Here is a 14018-nt window from a genome sequence, read left to right on the forward strand (position 1 = left end):
AAGAATGAGAAAGAATTGGATGAGGAGTGGGGCTAGTGGCCTGACAGATTAGGGGAGGATTGGGCACTTTGAGGAATAAACATAATTTTTGTGTAATTGGAGACAGTAAACATGGGCTGTGGAGGATGCTTATAAATATTGCTATGGTCTGAATATTTGTGTCCTCCCAAAATTCATAAGTAGATTTCTAGTTTTCAAGGTGATGGTATTAGGAAGTGAGGCCTTGGGGAGGTGATTGGGTCATAAGGTGGAGCCCTCATGAATGGGATTAGTGCTAATATAAGAGGCAGGATAAAGCTCCCTTACCTCCTTCTGCCAGGGGAGGACACACTTACAAGGCACATTTAGGAACTACAAAGCATGCCCTCATGTGACAACAAATCTGCTAGAGTCTTGATCTTGAACTTCCCATCCTCCAGAACTCTGAGAAATAAATTTGTTGTTTATAAGCCACCCAGTGTATGATTTCCCTGCCCTCACCACAGAGCTTGAAAGACTAAGACAACATAAACCCAAAGGACAGATGGAAAATGGCTAAGGGGGTGAGGGATAATTTTTTTTTAAATTTCTTTATTGATTAAGGTGTCACATATTTGTCCTCATCCCCCCATTCCCATCCCACACCCCTCCCCATGGATGCCCCAACCCTCTGTTGAACTTAAGCATTGGTTAGGCTCATATGCATGCACACAAGACCTTTGGTTGATCTCTCCCCCCTCCCCCTACCCTCCCCTATCCTCCCTCTGAGGCCCGATAGTCCGATCGATGCCTCCTTGTTTCTGGTTCTGTTCTTGTTCATCAGTCTATGTTGTTCATCATTTCCCCTAGATGAGCGAAATCATGTGTCACTAGAGATATACTTATAAGAATTGAATGTGCGACGAGCAATAATAGTTATGCTGACAGGCAAATGAATCAGTCTGTAGTGAGTTTCTTTCTGGACCAACAGTTCTTTTGAGACCCAATATCAATGTCCACCAGTTCCTTATGAGTACATGTCGGCACTAACCCCTCAGCTCTGGATGGTGGACAAATGGTGGTAATGCAGGTCCGACTCCCTCTGGTTTGGTCTCGGCCGGACCCAGGGGCACGGCTTCACCCGGATCCAGGGGCCCACGGCCTCGCCGAGACCCAGGATTCAGCTTCACCCGGACCCAGGGGCGCATGGCCTCACCCGGACCCAGGGGCGCGTGGCCTCTCCCGGGCCCAAGATCCAGCCTCACCCGGATCCAGGGGCACACGGCCTCGCCCGGACCCGGGATCTAGCTTCCCCTGGACCCAGGGGCATTTGGCCTCACCCGGACCCAGGGGCGCGTGGCCTCTCCCAGACCCAGGGTCGCGTGGCCTCACCCGGATCCAGGGGCCCACGGCCTCACCCGGACCCGGGACCCAGGCTCACCCGGATCCAGGGGCCCACGGCCTCACCCGGACCCGGAGCCAGGCTCACCCGGATCCAGGGGCCCACGGCCTCACCTGGACCCGGGACCCAGGCTCACCCGGATCCCCGGGCCCACGGCCTCACCCGGACCCGGGACCCAGCCTAACCTGGATCCAGGGGCACACGGCCTCGCCCAGACCCAGGATTCAGCTTCACCTGGACCCAGGGGCGCATGGCCAGAGAGGGATAATCTTAACACCCTTTGCAGAGAGAGACTAATTCCAGTCACAGGCCCTCAGATGCTCTCTTTGACTTATTCTTTCCCAATGATGGACACCTTTCTCCTACAGAAAACTTTTTTATGTTTCTTGGGTTTAAACAAGATCATCCACTTTCCACCAGGTCTTGCATAAACAGATAAACAGAAGCCCAAAGAAGGAAATCTGATCACCAACAGGTTTTCAGCCAGTAATAGTTGTATGGCCTTGGGCAATATACTAGTACTTTCTGAGCCAGCACTATTCAACACATACACAATGGGAGCAAGGCATAAAGAGAGCCTCCTATGTAGTTTACATCTTCTACCAAACACATTAAAAAGATAAAGAAACGAGCAAAATTAAGTTTATGAATTTATTTGACTCAAAATGTCACTTCAATACGTAATCAATAGAAGTCTTAAAAATCCAGTGAGGCTTTAGCCAGTTTGGCTCAGTGGATAGAGCCTCGGCCTGCGGACTGAAGGGTTCCAGGTTGATTCCTGTCAAGGGCATGTACCTTGGTTGCGGGCACATCCCCAGTAGGGAGTGTGCAGGAGGCAGCTGATCAATGTTTCTCTCTCATCAATGTTTCTAACTCTCTATCCCTCTCCCTTCCTCTCTGTAAAAACTCAATAAAGTATTTTTTTTTTTAAATCCAGTGAGCCTTTTTATTTACGTCATGGTACATTTCAATTCAACCTAGCCATATTTCTAGTTTTCTTTTTAAAAATTTTTTTTCTAAATGTATTTTTATGGATTACAGAGAGGAAGAGATAGAAACATCATTGATGAGAGAAAACCGTTGATACAATGTCTCCTGCATGTCCCATCCTGGAGATTCAGTCTGAAACTCAGGAATGCGCCTTTGACCTGAAATTAAAACCAAGACTCTTGGATCCCCAGGCTGACACTCTACCCACTAAACAAACCCGTCAGGTTCTCTTTAGCCACATGTGGTTGGTGGTATAGTACTGGACAGTGCAGTTCTATATCTTAGCTTCCTTATCTGTGAAATGAGGATAAAATCGCCTAGGCCACTGGAAGGAACATGAGAGATCTATTCCTGGGAAACCCCTGCATCCCGCCCTGCCCTTGGGAAGTCCCCAATAAATCTAGTTTCTCAAGGTCTTTTCTCTCCTGGCCCCGCCCTCCTTCAAAGTGCCCAATAAATCTTGTTTCCCAAGGTCTTTTCTCTCGTGGCCCCGCCCCCTTCAAGTCTCCGCCCCTTTCACGCCCCCTGCCCACACAGGGAGGAAGCAGCCTGGCCATAAATGCAGTGTGCTTCAAAGCAGCACAGCCTTCAACCACAGTGGGGCTGGCTCCTGCATCTCACACCCTTTACCTCCTTGGCTCTGCGTCCCCGCTCAGGGCTTGGGCAGTGTGGCTGCAGCGCTGCTGAAGGGGCCACGGCTTGGTTGTGAGTGGAGGCAAGGAGCCAGAGTTACCCCTGAGAGCTGCGCCTGGAAGCATGGATGTGGGCGAACTGCTCAGCTACCAGCCCAACAGGGGCACAAAACGTCCCCGGGATGAGGAAGAGGAAGAGCTGAAAAGGCCCAGGAAACCAGCTGGTACTGGAGAACGTGGGCGCTTTCGGGAAGAGGGAAGGACGGTGGGAAAAGCAGCAGATGAGGCCCAAAAAAGGCTGCTTCCGATTATGGACAGCGAGGGAGAGGGGAAAGAGGAAGAGGAGAAACCATTGGATGCAAGCTCCGTGAAGAAAATGATCCTCACATTCGAAAAGAGATCATACAAAAACCAAGAGCTGCGCATCAAGTTCCCAGACAAGCCCGAGAGGTTTATGGAGTCCGAGCTGGACCTCCATGACATCATTCAGGAGATGCACGTGGTAGCCACCCGGCCAGACCTGTACCCCCTCCTCGTGGAGCTGGGCGCTGTTCAGTCTCTTCTCGGGCTGCTTGGACACGACAACACAGATGTGTCCATCGCTGTGGTCCATCTGCTGGAGGAGTTCACAGATGTGGACGCCCTCCATGAGAGCGAAGAGGGAGCAGAAGTGCTCATCGAGGCTCTAGTGGACGGGCAAGTGGTGGCGCTGCTCGTGCAGAACCTGGGGCGCCTGCAGGAGTCTGTGAGAGAGGAGGCGCAGGGCGTGCACGACACCCTGGCTCTTGTGGAGAACATGGCCGAGTTCCGGCCCCAGATGTGTGAGGAGGCCGCCCAGCAGGGCCTTCTGCGGTGGCTGTTGAAGAGGCTGAAGGCCAAGATGCCTTTCGATGCCAACAAGCTGTACTGCAGCGAAGTGCTGGCCATCTTGCTGCAGGACAGTGATGCAAACAGGGCGCTGCTGGGGGAGCTGGAAGGCATCGATGTGCTTCTTAAGCAGGTGTCCTCGTTTAAAAGACGCAATCCCAGCACTGCGGAGGAGCAGGAGATGATGGAGAACCTGTTTGACGCGCTCTGTTCCTGCCTGCTGCTCGGTTCCAATCGGGAGCGCTTCCTGAAGGGCGAGGGTGTCCAGCTGATGAATCTCATGCTCAGGGAAAAGCAGGTTTCGAGGAGCAGCGCCCTGAAGGTGCTGGACCATGCCCTGCTGGGGCCCGAGGGCTCAGACAGTTGCCATCAGTTTGTTGACATTCTGGGCTTACGAACCATCTTTCCTCTCTTTATGAAATCTCCCAAGAAGATCAGGAAGGCGGGGAGCACTGAGAAGGAACACGAAGAGCACGTCTGCTCGATCCTGGCCTCCCTCCTGCGGAACCTGAGAGGGCAGCGGCGAACCCGGCTGCTCAGGAAATTCACTGAACACGGCAGCGAGAAGGTGGACAGACTGATGGAGCTGCATTTTAAATATCTGGATGCCACGCAGGTGGCCGACAAGAAGATGGAAGGGGCGAAGCACGACAGGGTCCTGCGAGGGGAAATCCCAGACAGCGACTCGGAAGAGGAGTTCTACCTCCGGCGCTTGGACGCGGGGCTCTTTGTCCTGCAGCACATCTGCTACATCCTGGCGGAGATCTGCAATGCCAAGGTCCCCCAGATTCGGCAGAGGGTTCACCAGATCTTAAACATGAGAGGAAGCTCCATCGACATGGTCAGGCACATCATCAAGGAGTACGCGGAGAGCCTCGGGGACGGCCGGAGCCCGGAGTTCAGGGAGAGCGAGCAGAAGCGCATCCTGGGCCTGCTGGTCAACCTCTAGAGCCCGCCCTGGGCGGCACCCACACTCTAGGTCCTTCCTCCCAGTTTCTTCTGGGCTCAACGTGACTTCCCGACAAATTGAACTCGTGTTTTGTGGGGTTTTTTTGTTTTAAATAGTACCAAAGAGTATAAACATTTTATTACTATTGTACTGTACCTGTTTCCATGTAGATCATTAGGAAGGATTGTTATAATTAAAGGGTCTGGGCTTGGCAACACATATATTAAAAAGCCTAAAGTTTTCTCTTCCTGTAGAAAAAAAGTCAAAAATTAAAAAAAATAAAACGTTTTAGTGTCGTCTCATGTTCTTAGCATGAAATTCAGTTTCCTTATCATGACCCACAAGGCTCTTTGAGGAAACTCCCTCCTCTGTCAGGCGCTGTAGGAGGCTTTTTGTAATAGGGTTTAATGGGGAGCAGGGCATATAGAACTCCAGCTCTCATGGACTCTCAGGCATTAAGTACAAATTACAAAAGCAGACATGTGCAGTACAGGAGGTGCTAAGAAAGGGAATAATGAGGAGGGGATGCTTACTCAGACTGACGGTGAGTTGAGCGACTCTAACAAAGTGACATTTGAGGCCTGAAGAGTGAGAAAGAATTGGATGAGGAGTGGGGCTAGTGGCCTGACAGATTAGGGGAGGATTGGGCACTTTGAGGAATAAACATAATTTTTGTGTAATTGGAGACAGTAAAGATGGGCTGTGGAGGATGCTTATAAATATTGCTATGGTCTGAATATTTGTGTCCTCCCAAAATTCATAAGTAGATTTCTAGTTTTCAAGGTGATGTATTAGGAAGTGGGGCCTTGGGGAGGTGATTGAGTCATAAGGTGGAGCCCTTATGAATGGGATTAGTGCTAATATAAGAGGCAGGAGAAAGCTCCCTCACCTCCTTCTGCCAAGGGAGGACACACTTACAAGGCACATTTAGGAACTACAATGCATGCCCTCATGTGACAACAAATCTGCTAGTGCCTTGATCTTGAACTTCCCATCCTCCAGAACTGTGAGAAATAAATTTGTTGTTTATAAGCCACCCAGGGAATGATTTTCACCCCCCCCCCCCATCCTCATCACAGAGCCTGAAAGACTAAGACAAACATAAACCCAAAGGACAGATGGCCAATGGCTATGGGGAGTGAGGGATAGGCTTAACACCCTTTGCAGAGAGAGACTAATTCCAGTCACAGGCCCTCAGATGCTCTCTTTGACTTATTCTTTCCCAATGATGGGCAACATTCTCCTACAGAAAACCTTTTTATGTTTCTTGGGTTTAAACAAGATTATCCACTTTCCACCATGTCTTGCATAAACAGATAAACAGAAGCACAAAGAGGGAAATCTGATCACCAGCAGGTTTTCAGCCAGTAATAGTTGTATGGCCTTGGGCAATATACTAGTACTTTCTGAGCCAGCACTATTCAACACAAACACAATGGGAGCAAGGCATAAAGAGAGCCATATCTGTAGTTTATATCTTCTACCAAACACATTAAAAAGATAAAGAAACGAGTGAAATTAAATTTATGAATTTATTTGACTCAAAATATCACTTCAATACGTAATCAATAGAAGTCTTAAAAATCCTATGAGCCTTTTATTTACCTCATGGTACATTTCCATTCAAACTAGCCATATTTCAAGTTTTCTTTTTAAATTTTTTTTTCTAAATATATTTTTATGGATTACATAGAGGAAGAGATAGAAACATCAATGATGAGAGAAAACCATTGATACGATGTCTCCTGCATGTCCCATACTGGGGATTGAGCCCACAACCCAGGAATGTGCCTTTGATCAGGAATCATATCCGAGACTCTTGGGCTTATGAACCATCTTTCCTCTCTTTATGAAATCTCCTGATTGCCCCACCAGTCGCCCCATAGATTGGCACTGATTGCCAGCCAGGCCTAGTAACCCTACCTGTGCATGGGAGGATATGTACCAGGCCTCTAGTACACATCTAAATCAATATTTAAATGCAACTAGCATAGTTCCTGGCCATTAAGTGTGTGCTGATTAAATGAGGAACAAGGGTACAGCTCTTCCATAAACAAGCCATGGGAGAAGGGGCTAAAGTTCAGCCAGAGCCAGAGGGGAGTGAGAGCCACACTGAGAATAAAGATGTTGGCACCAGTGTTTATTAAAATACATTTCATTTTCAAAATTGAGCTATCAGCTGTTAACGTATATATACATATTTTGGGGATATATATATATATATATATATATATATATATATATATTTCTTTGATGCTGGGCAAAGAGGAAATTTCATGTTGCCCTGGCCCCAGAGCCTCCCTCATCCAGGGACATTGGGACTTTGGGGCTGTTAGGCCCAGTTTCCCAGATAGTCTCTGCTTCCTGGGTTGTCTCATCTGCAACTTCTTCCTGTCAGGATTTCCTATTCATGTATCAGCTGTGTGGCCCAATTGCGATTTCTTCTTTTCATTTGCTGGTTTTTCGTTGTTTATCCAGGTTTATTCATCTGCTTCTCTTTGAATTTGTTATCTAAATATATATCTGCTGAGCATGAATTATTTTTACTTCTTTTCCTTCTAGTTCCCTGGCCAATTTTGAAAGCTGCCTCTCTAAACAGTCAATTTATAAGTGGGTGATTCGGAACATCTTTAAGCAAAGCTCAATCTCATTATTTTTATAAACCCCCTCCTTCCTTTCCGCTCTCCTCCCCAAGAAACACCAACTCCATAAAAATCATGCGCTATGTGAGGGACGTGGAGACATAATGAAGCAAATCCTGGGAAATGTGGTTGGTAGAACTATCCCTGGGAGCAGATGGCGGTTCTGAAGCAAAGGATGCTGGCACCAGGGATGTCTCTTGAGACAGGCAGTGCCCACCCCTGGGGAAAAAATGCAGTGAAATAGTGATGTGACAGCAGCACCCTTGAGGGGGACATTTGAAGTTTGGGGACAATGAGGCCATGGGGACCACATGTAGTAGCACAGATGCTTTGGTCACACACCATTTACACTGGGTGCTCTGAGAGGACAGATAGCCCTGCCTCTCAGGGCAGCACCATCTCTCAGAGTGTCTATAAACAGAGTAGTCTGCAGAGGTGGCCTCATCCTAGCTTAAGTTAGCTCTCAACCCATCTGTTACCATTTATCTGGGTCAGTGATACTTAAGAATTTAACAAGTTAGAAGGAAAATAGTCTAGCTTGATTTGGGTTGCTTTTTCTTTTTCCTTTTAGAGAATCATCTGTAACCCACCTACATTACATGTGTCCACTCTTGGATAAGGGTCTATGGTGATCTATTCAAGTTTCAGAATTCACATTCTTGTGGATATAAAATAGTTGTTTAAAAACCTAATTGTTCATAAATCAAAAAACTTCTGAAGTTGCTATTGCACTGGGAAAACTAGACTACAGTGAGATATAATATTTTCCAGAGGAAAACATATGGGTCTAAAATAAGGAACCAGGAAGAACAAGCCAGTGGAGGGAAGAGGAAAATCTCTCAGAGAGAGCCACCCACACAGTGAGCAGTGAACAGGCCTTGGTTCTGGGTCTAGGGCTGATAACTAGCAATTCATGCATGTCTGTATGAGAGCACAGGGTTCTCTCTACAACAGTGAGGTTAATCAGCCTCTCTACTTGATTCTGAGTTGGAAGGAGGCTTGTTGAACTAGGTGTAAAACTGTGCAAACTAGCACATGTATTAACTAACAAGAAAAAAATTACTTCCCAAAAGCAAAGAATCAGAATTTTAAATCCTGGCTTTGGTTTTTGTTTGTTTGTTTTTTTAATAATAATGGGAAGAGAGAGAGGAGGGGGAGGGAAATGGGAATGAGGTGGGGGGAGAAAAAGAGGGAGAGAGAAATAGCTCTGGCATTATATCCCAGATCTATGATTGAGCAAAGTTTTTAACGTTCCCTGAATCCCAGTTTCTTCATCTTTAAAGAAAGTAAAATAAGACCTATGCTGCAAAACATTATGAGGATCAAGTGTGAGATGATATTTGTAAAACATCTGGCACATGGAATAAGGGCAATGGGGGAATAATGATGATCGTGATGACTAATGACAGCAACAACATCGATGGAAGGAAAAAGGGCAAGAGAGAAGGTGAAGGAGGAAGGGGGAGGAAAATAAATCAACCAAATCTAACTCTTTAGAAAGAGGGGGAATAACAATCTCTATAAAAGTAAGTCAAAGTCATCTACAGAGAAAGGACAACATAGAAATACAGGTTCCTTTTTAATTCAATTTTCTTCTAGATAACAGAAAAAAACCTTTTAAATGCTCAAACAAGATTGAAAGATACTGCTTCTAGCTCTTGAGAATTCCACAAAATGTAGACTTGTTTACTTTTTAATAGGAAGTTTGTTCTATTTCATGGATTGTCAAAAGCCTTGGGTTCAATTCAATTTCAAAAACACTTAATGAGGTCACACTAAGTCTCAGTTCTTGTACTAAGTGCGAGGCATCCAAAATTATATAAATGGGAAAAAGGAGTTTGTGACTTGGACAGGAAAAAAACAAATTGATAGACCACAGAAGAGAATGCCAAGTGGTGATGCCACAAAATCACTATCAGAAAGCACAGTTGGAGCACAGATAAGACAGTACTGAACTGTCTGGTGGATTTGGGGACTCTTCACTGAAAAAGTAACATTTGCACTGGGCCTGGAATATTTATTGACTAGTAGTGGGCAAAGCAGACGATAGAGGGAAACGCACCAGCCAGAGGGAACAGAATGACCAAGACCACAAAGTGGATGTTGATCAGATCTGTATTTTAGGAAGATAAAGCTGGAGCTGATGTGGAGAATGAACTGAGTTGGGTTTCTAGAAGGTTAATAGCACCTGCAATATTTCAGGTGAGAGACAAAGGGGCCAAACTAAGTCAGAGGTAGGAGATGCTGGTTAAATCCAAACAAAAAATGATTTTTAAAAAAGTATCATATCACCCAAAGAATGGCATGATTCTCTAAATTATTGGCCATGTGGTCATCAAATCCATGAGCTAAACTGGGCACAAAGCTTGCTTTTATAATTTTCTCCATCTCTTTATCTGCGTTAGGGGTTCCCCATCTGACGCCCCATTATAGGCACCAGTGTCTGTGCTGTCTTTTGAGTGTTTAGAACCTGCATTCCCAGGAAACACCCAGGCTTCAGACTTCCCTACTTTCTAATTCTTGAACAATTCTTGAAAAACTGAAGCAACTTGTCTACCTAAGCTTCTTATTCTTTTATAAAAAACTAGAGGCCCGATGCACGAAATTTGTGCAAGGGCCTTGGCCCCAGCCCCTGCCCACTGCAGCCATGGCCAGTGGCCTCTGCCACCTCTGCCACAGCCCCTGTCCGGCCTAATTAGCATATTACACTTTTATTGTTATCGATTGGCTGGTTCCAATATTTCACACTAAAATGTTCATGATCGTTTGAGGTATTTTAGCAGTTACCTCCTAGAAACATAACACATAGGCCCAAAAGGATGACTCCAATAGTGGGAATTTCTAACATGTTGGTATGTCAGAGTCAGGGCAGGGGAAGAGGAGATGGATAATTCGAGACAGAGAGCCACATCAGCACCCATCAGATAAAAACATTTCCCAGTATTTTCCTGAGTCACAGCTATGTATGAGCAGCTGCTGTAGGAAAAAGGAAATCCATCATTGATTCTAAACACAAGAAAAGAAAGAAAGGGGTAAAGATTTTTTTGGTCTGTTTAAATGTATGTTCACAAGTCCCATATGGAGAAGGGAAGGTTGGGTGTGCGTGACGTGCTGCGTGATTTGCAAATGTGTCTTATTTTCCCTGCTATGACGAGTAAGGTGTTACTACAGCCTGCCTAGTTTGGGGTGGGGTACTTGGTGAAATCATGATGGCAAATGTAGTGATCACAAAAAGTCTGGCAGTCTCGTGAGTGAAGACTCATTGTGATGCCGAAGCTAGAGCTGCAAGTGGAGTGGCAGAACTGAGACACGCAGTCAAAGCTCATGTCTCCACTCGGCACTCGTGCGATAGAAATGAGCTCCTACAACATGCGAGACAACAAGAGGCACCAAATGGCATAACCCCTAGTTCTCTCCCTCAGAGAATTTAAAACTTATTGAAGAGCTCAGGAAATGCAGGAATAAAATAAAAATTAACAAAAGTAGGCATCTTGGTGTAGTGGAAAGAGCACTAGAGCAGAAATCAAGAAATGATTCAGATCATGAGTTTGATATTTAGTTGCTGTGTATCCTCTTGGACAACTCATTAAGTCTATTTTCTCAGCTATTATAAACTTCATCAAGAATGGAAAATAGATTTAAAGTTGGGTGCTAACCAATCAATAGCTACTTCCTGGAGCAGTTTGATGTTATGGATTCTAAAATACACCTGGAGTCAGTGGGAAAAGTGCCATTTTTGATTAGCAATGACAATGACTACCATTAATTTGAAAGGGGGGAGGGTGTTGCCCTGGCCAGTGTTGCTCAGTGGTTTCAGCATCAGCCCATTCACCAAAGGATCACAGGTTTGATTCCCAGTCAAGGACACGTATCTGGGTCAGGATGACTGAAGAGCCAACCAATCGATAAGTCCCCCTCACATCAATATTTCTCTCTCTTTCCCCCTCTCTTTCTCTTTCTCTCTCTTCTTCTCTACCTCTCTTTCCTCTCCCCCCTCCACTCTCTCTAAAAATTAATGGAAAAACTCCATGAACCACAGCAGGATGTTGTCTGAGGCAAGTCTTGCATAAGAAATAGTTTGATAGTATAGAACCAACTGTCTGAAAACACTTATGTAAATTTTTAAAGAAGATCTTCCAATTTGAGAGAACATCATATATTCTATTTTATTATCCATTTCTTTCTATTTTCTTCATAGTCTTAAAAGTAAAGAGACCAAATTTCATAGGGTTAGAAACCACCTGTGGAGAGGAAAGTCAAGTAGAACAGCCCACAGAAATCAGTGAACATAAGGAATGAGTTGCTAGGGAGGCGACTGCGACAGAGCACATAACCAGTGTGGTTGACAACACCTACAGAATGCTATTTCTAGAGATGCAGGGATGGCGGAAAGTGGTAAGAGGAACAGGAAGCCAAGTGTGGGATGAACCAAAAACACTCAGGAGGGCCTTTCCTGTTCCTGAAATTCCTTCATAGACTCTCAAAATTGGATTTACCTCTTTTTATAACGGTTACTTCTCAGTATCTACACTAATTTTCATTAACAGTTTCCAAATGCAAATATCTCGGTGCTTTCCCTCAGAATGGCCCATTTGGGAGAAGAACTTGGGACAGGTGCCTTCATATTTAGCTTATTAACAGCACTGGGAGCTGTGTAGCCAAAGCCAAAGCCAGCTCATGGAGAGCTCTGAGTGGGTAAGAAATATGTATCTATGGAGGGCGTGGGGGGCAGGGCAGTGCCTGGCTTGCCTGAGGAACAGTACCTGTGTAGAAATTATTAAAGGAAATCATTTCTCCAAGCAATAAAACCCAGTGCAAGAGCACATGGCTTATGGGCAGAGCAGAAACTGAGTTTCAGCCCCTGCTCCCCTTGGCCATCTGTCACCCTTATGTGAGGCACAACCTGAACAATCATATAGGATGGCCCTGTCTGTCCCGCTCCTCCCATGCACTTTCCATGGTAGATCCTTTGAAAACAATGGTTTTCCTCTTTCTTCTGCTGCAGGGGTCCTGAATCACAAGAGTGTCCGCTGGAGACTGCAAAGCTGTAACCAACCAGAAAATGTGCTGAACTAAAACGCATACCATTTCTTTCAGCTCCAGCCTTGCCGCTTAGTAAACTGAATTTGGGCAAACTATTTCACCTCTAGGGATTTTGTCGATTGCAGCAGTGGCTGTAATTCTTCACAGTGCCTTCCATATATCCATGGAGTGTGTGCTGAACATGGCAGGCATCAGCTGTGGTGGGATGGTGGAGCAGGTGAGCGGAGGCGCTAGACCAAGGTGGGGCGCTGGTCACTGTCATTAGGGGTGAGCCTCTGGTGGTTACTGAAAATTCTTTGCTCCCATGTGCTGGGTTCCCCCCCCCCCCACACACACACACACACTCGCACCCGCTGCCAGCTGGCGCTGGAGCTGCTGCTCACACCTGCTGCTGGCGCCTGGCACTGGCCTTGATCGCTCACCTCAGCAATTCAGAACCGTGTCAAAGGCAGTAAGACCACATACCCCCTCACCTCCATACTCAGCCCTTCTCCAGTCCAGCCTCTACTTGGATGCATGATTGACCTTCCCAAAGCATGAATCCAGTTATGTCCCGCCTCTCTTCAAAGACCTTGAATGTTTTCCCTCCACCTACGCAATGATGTTTAAATTATTTTAGTTAAGGATCGAGACCTCTCTAAACAGGTCCCAATCCAACTTTTCAGCCTTATCTCTCATTAACCTTTTATACCTACATATTATCCTCTATAATTTCCATTAACTTTTGTACAGTACTAAAAAAATAGAACCACACTCATATGAATACATATGGTGTGATGATGTCTTTTTAAAATTTAGTTACCAAAAAAAAAGTCAATTGCCTTATTTGCAGATCCATGTCAAAAGTGTACAATTTAGAATAGATAGATCATCTTTGACTGTCCAGGGAGAGACATGTTCCAAAGCAGACAAAACAAATACAGCATCTATCCTCAGTGGTCCTTCAACCTACAACATAAATTACTAAAACAAATGAATACACCACGAATATTGAGCTAGAGCGATGCTTGACTAAACAGATGATACGTTTTCAGTATTGCATAGTGTACAGTGTAGGTTAAGGGCATTTTAGGGGTGAGTGGGAGGAAAGGTGACAGAGTTTCTCAAATATTGTTCAACAAATGCACTTGAAAGTAATAGACTGTAAGTAGAGCCAGCATCTTCTAAGGTAGTGTAACACAATTCTTTGTAATAGCTGATCTTTGTTCATACTTAGGCAAAAAGGAACTCTTTGAGTACATAGTCTTCAGCCTGGACACAAAGCAAATGCTCTGAAACAACAGCTGAATTGAAATCCTTTGATCAGAGTGTGTAAAACAGATAGGAGCATCTCCAACCTGAATACATGACTTGACTAAAACCTTAGAAAATCTAATGAAATTGGAGAATGTGAAACCATAAAATCCTAGAAGTAACTATAAGCAGCAAAATCTCTCATAGCAATATGTTTGCAGATACATCTCCTAGGGCAAGGGAAAATAAACAACTGGGACTATATCAAAATAAAAAGCTTCTGCACAGCAACAGAAACTATC

The 14018-nt window shown here is 45.4% G+C and overlaps 1 protein-coding gene across 1 annotated transcript; it reads left to right on the top strand.

Moving 5' to 3' along the window:
* Positions 1–3106: 3106 nt before the first annotated feature.
* LOC307110201 (beta-catenin-like protein 1) lies at positions 3107–4798 on the top strand (the record flags this gene model as incomplete). The annotated part of the gene is made up of 1 exon (XM_079789198.1): positions 3107–4798. The coding sequence occupies one exon, from the start codon at positions 3107–3109 to the stop codon at positions 4796–4798; it is 1692 nt and encodes a 563-aa protein (XP_079645324.1).
* Positions 4799–14018: the final 9220 nt, after the last annotated feature.

The sequence above is a fragment of the Cnephaeus nilssonii genome, assembly GCF_951640355.1.
Source record: "Cnephaeus nilssonii genome assembly, chromosome: 13".
Classification (NCBI taxonomy): Eukaryota; Metazoa; Chordata; class Mammalia; order Chiroptera; family Vespertilionidae; genus Cnephaeus; species Cnephaeus nilssonii.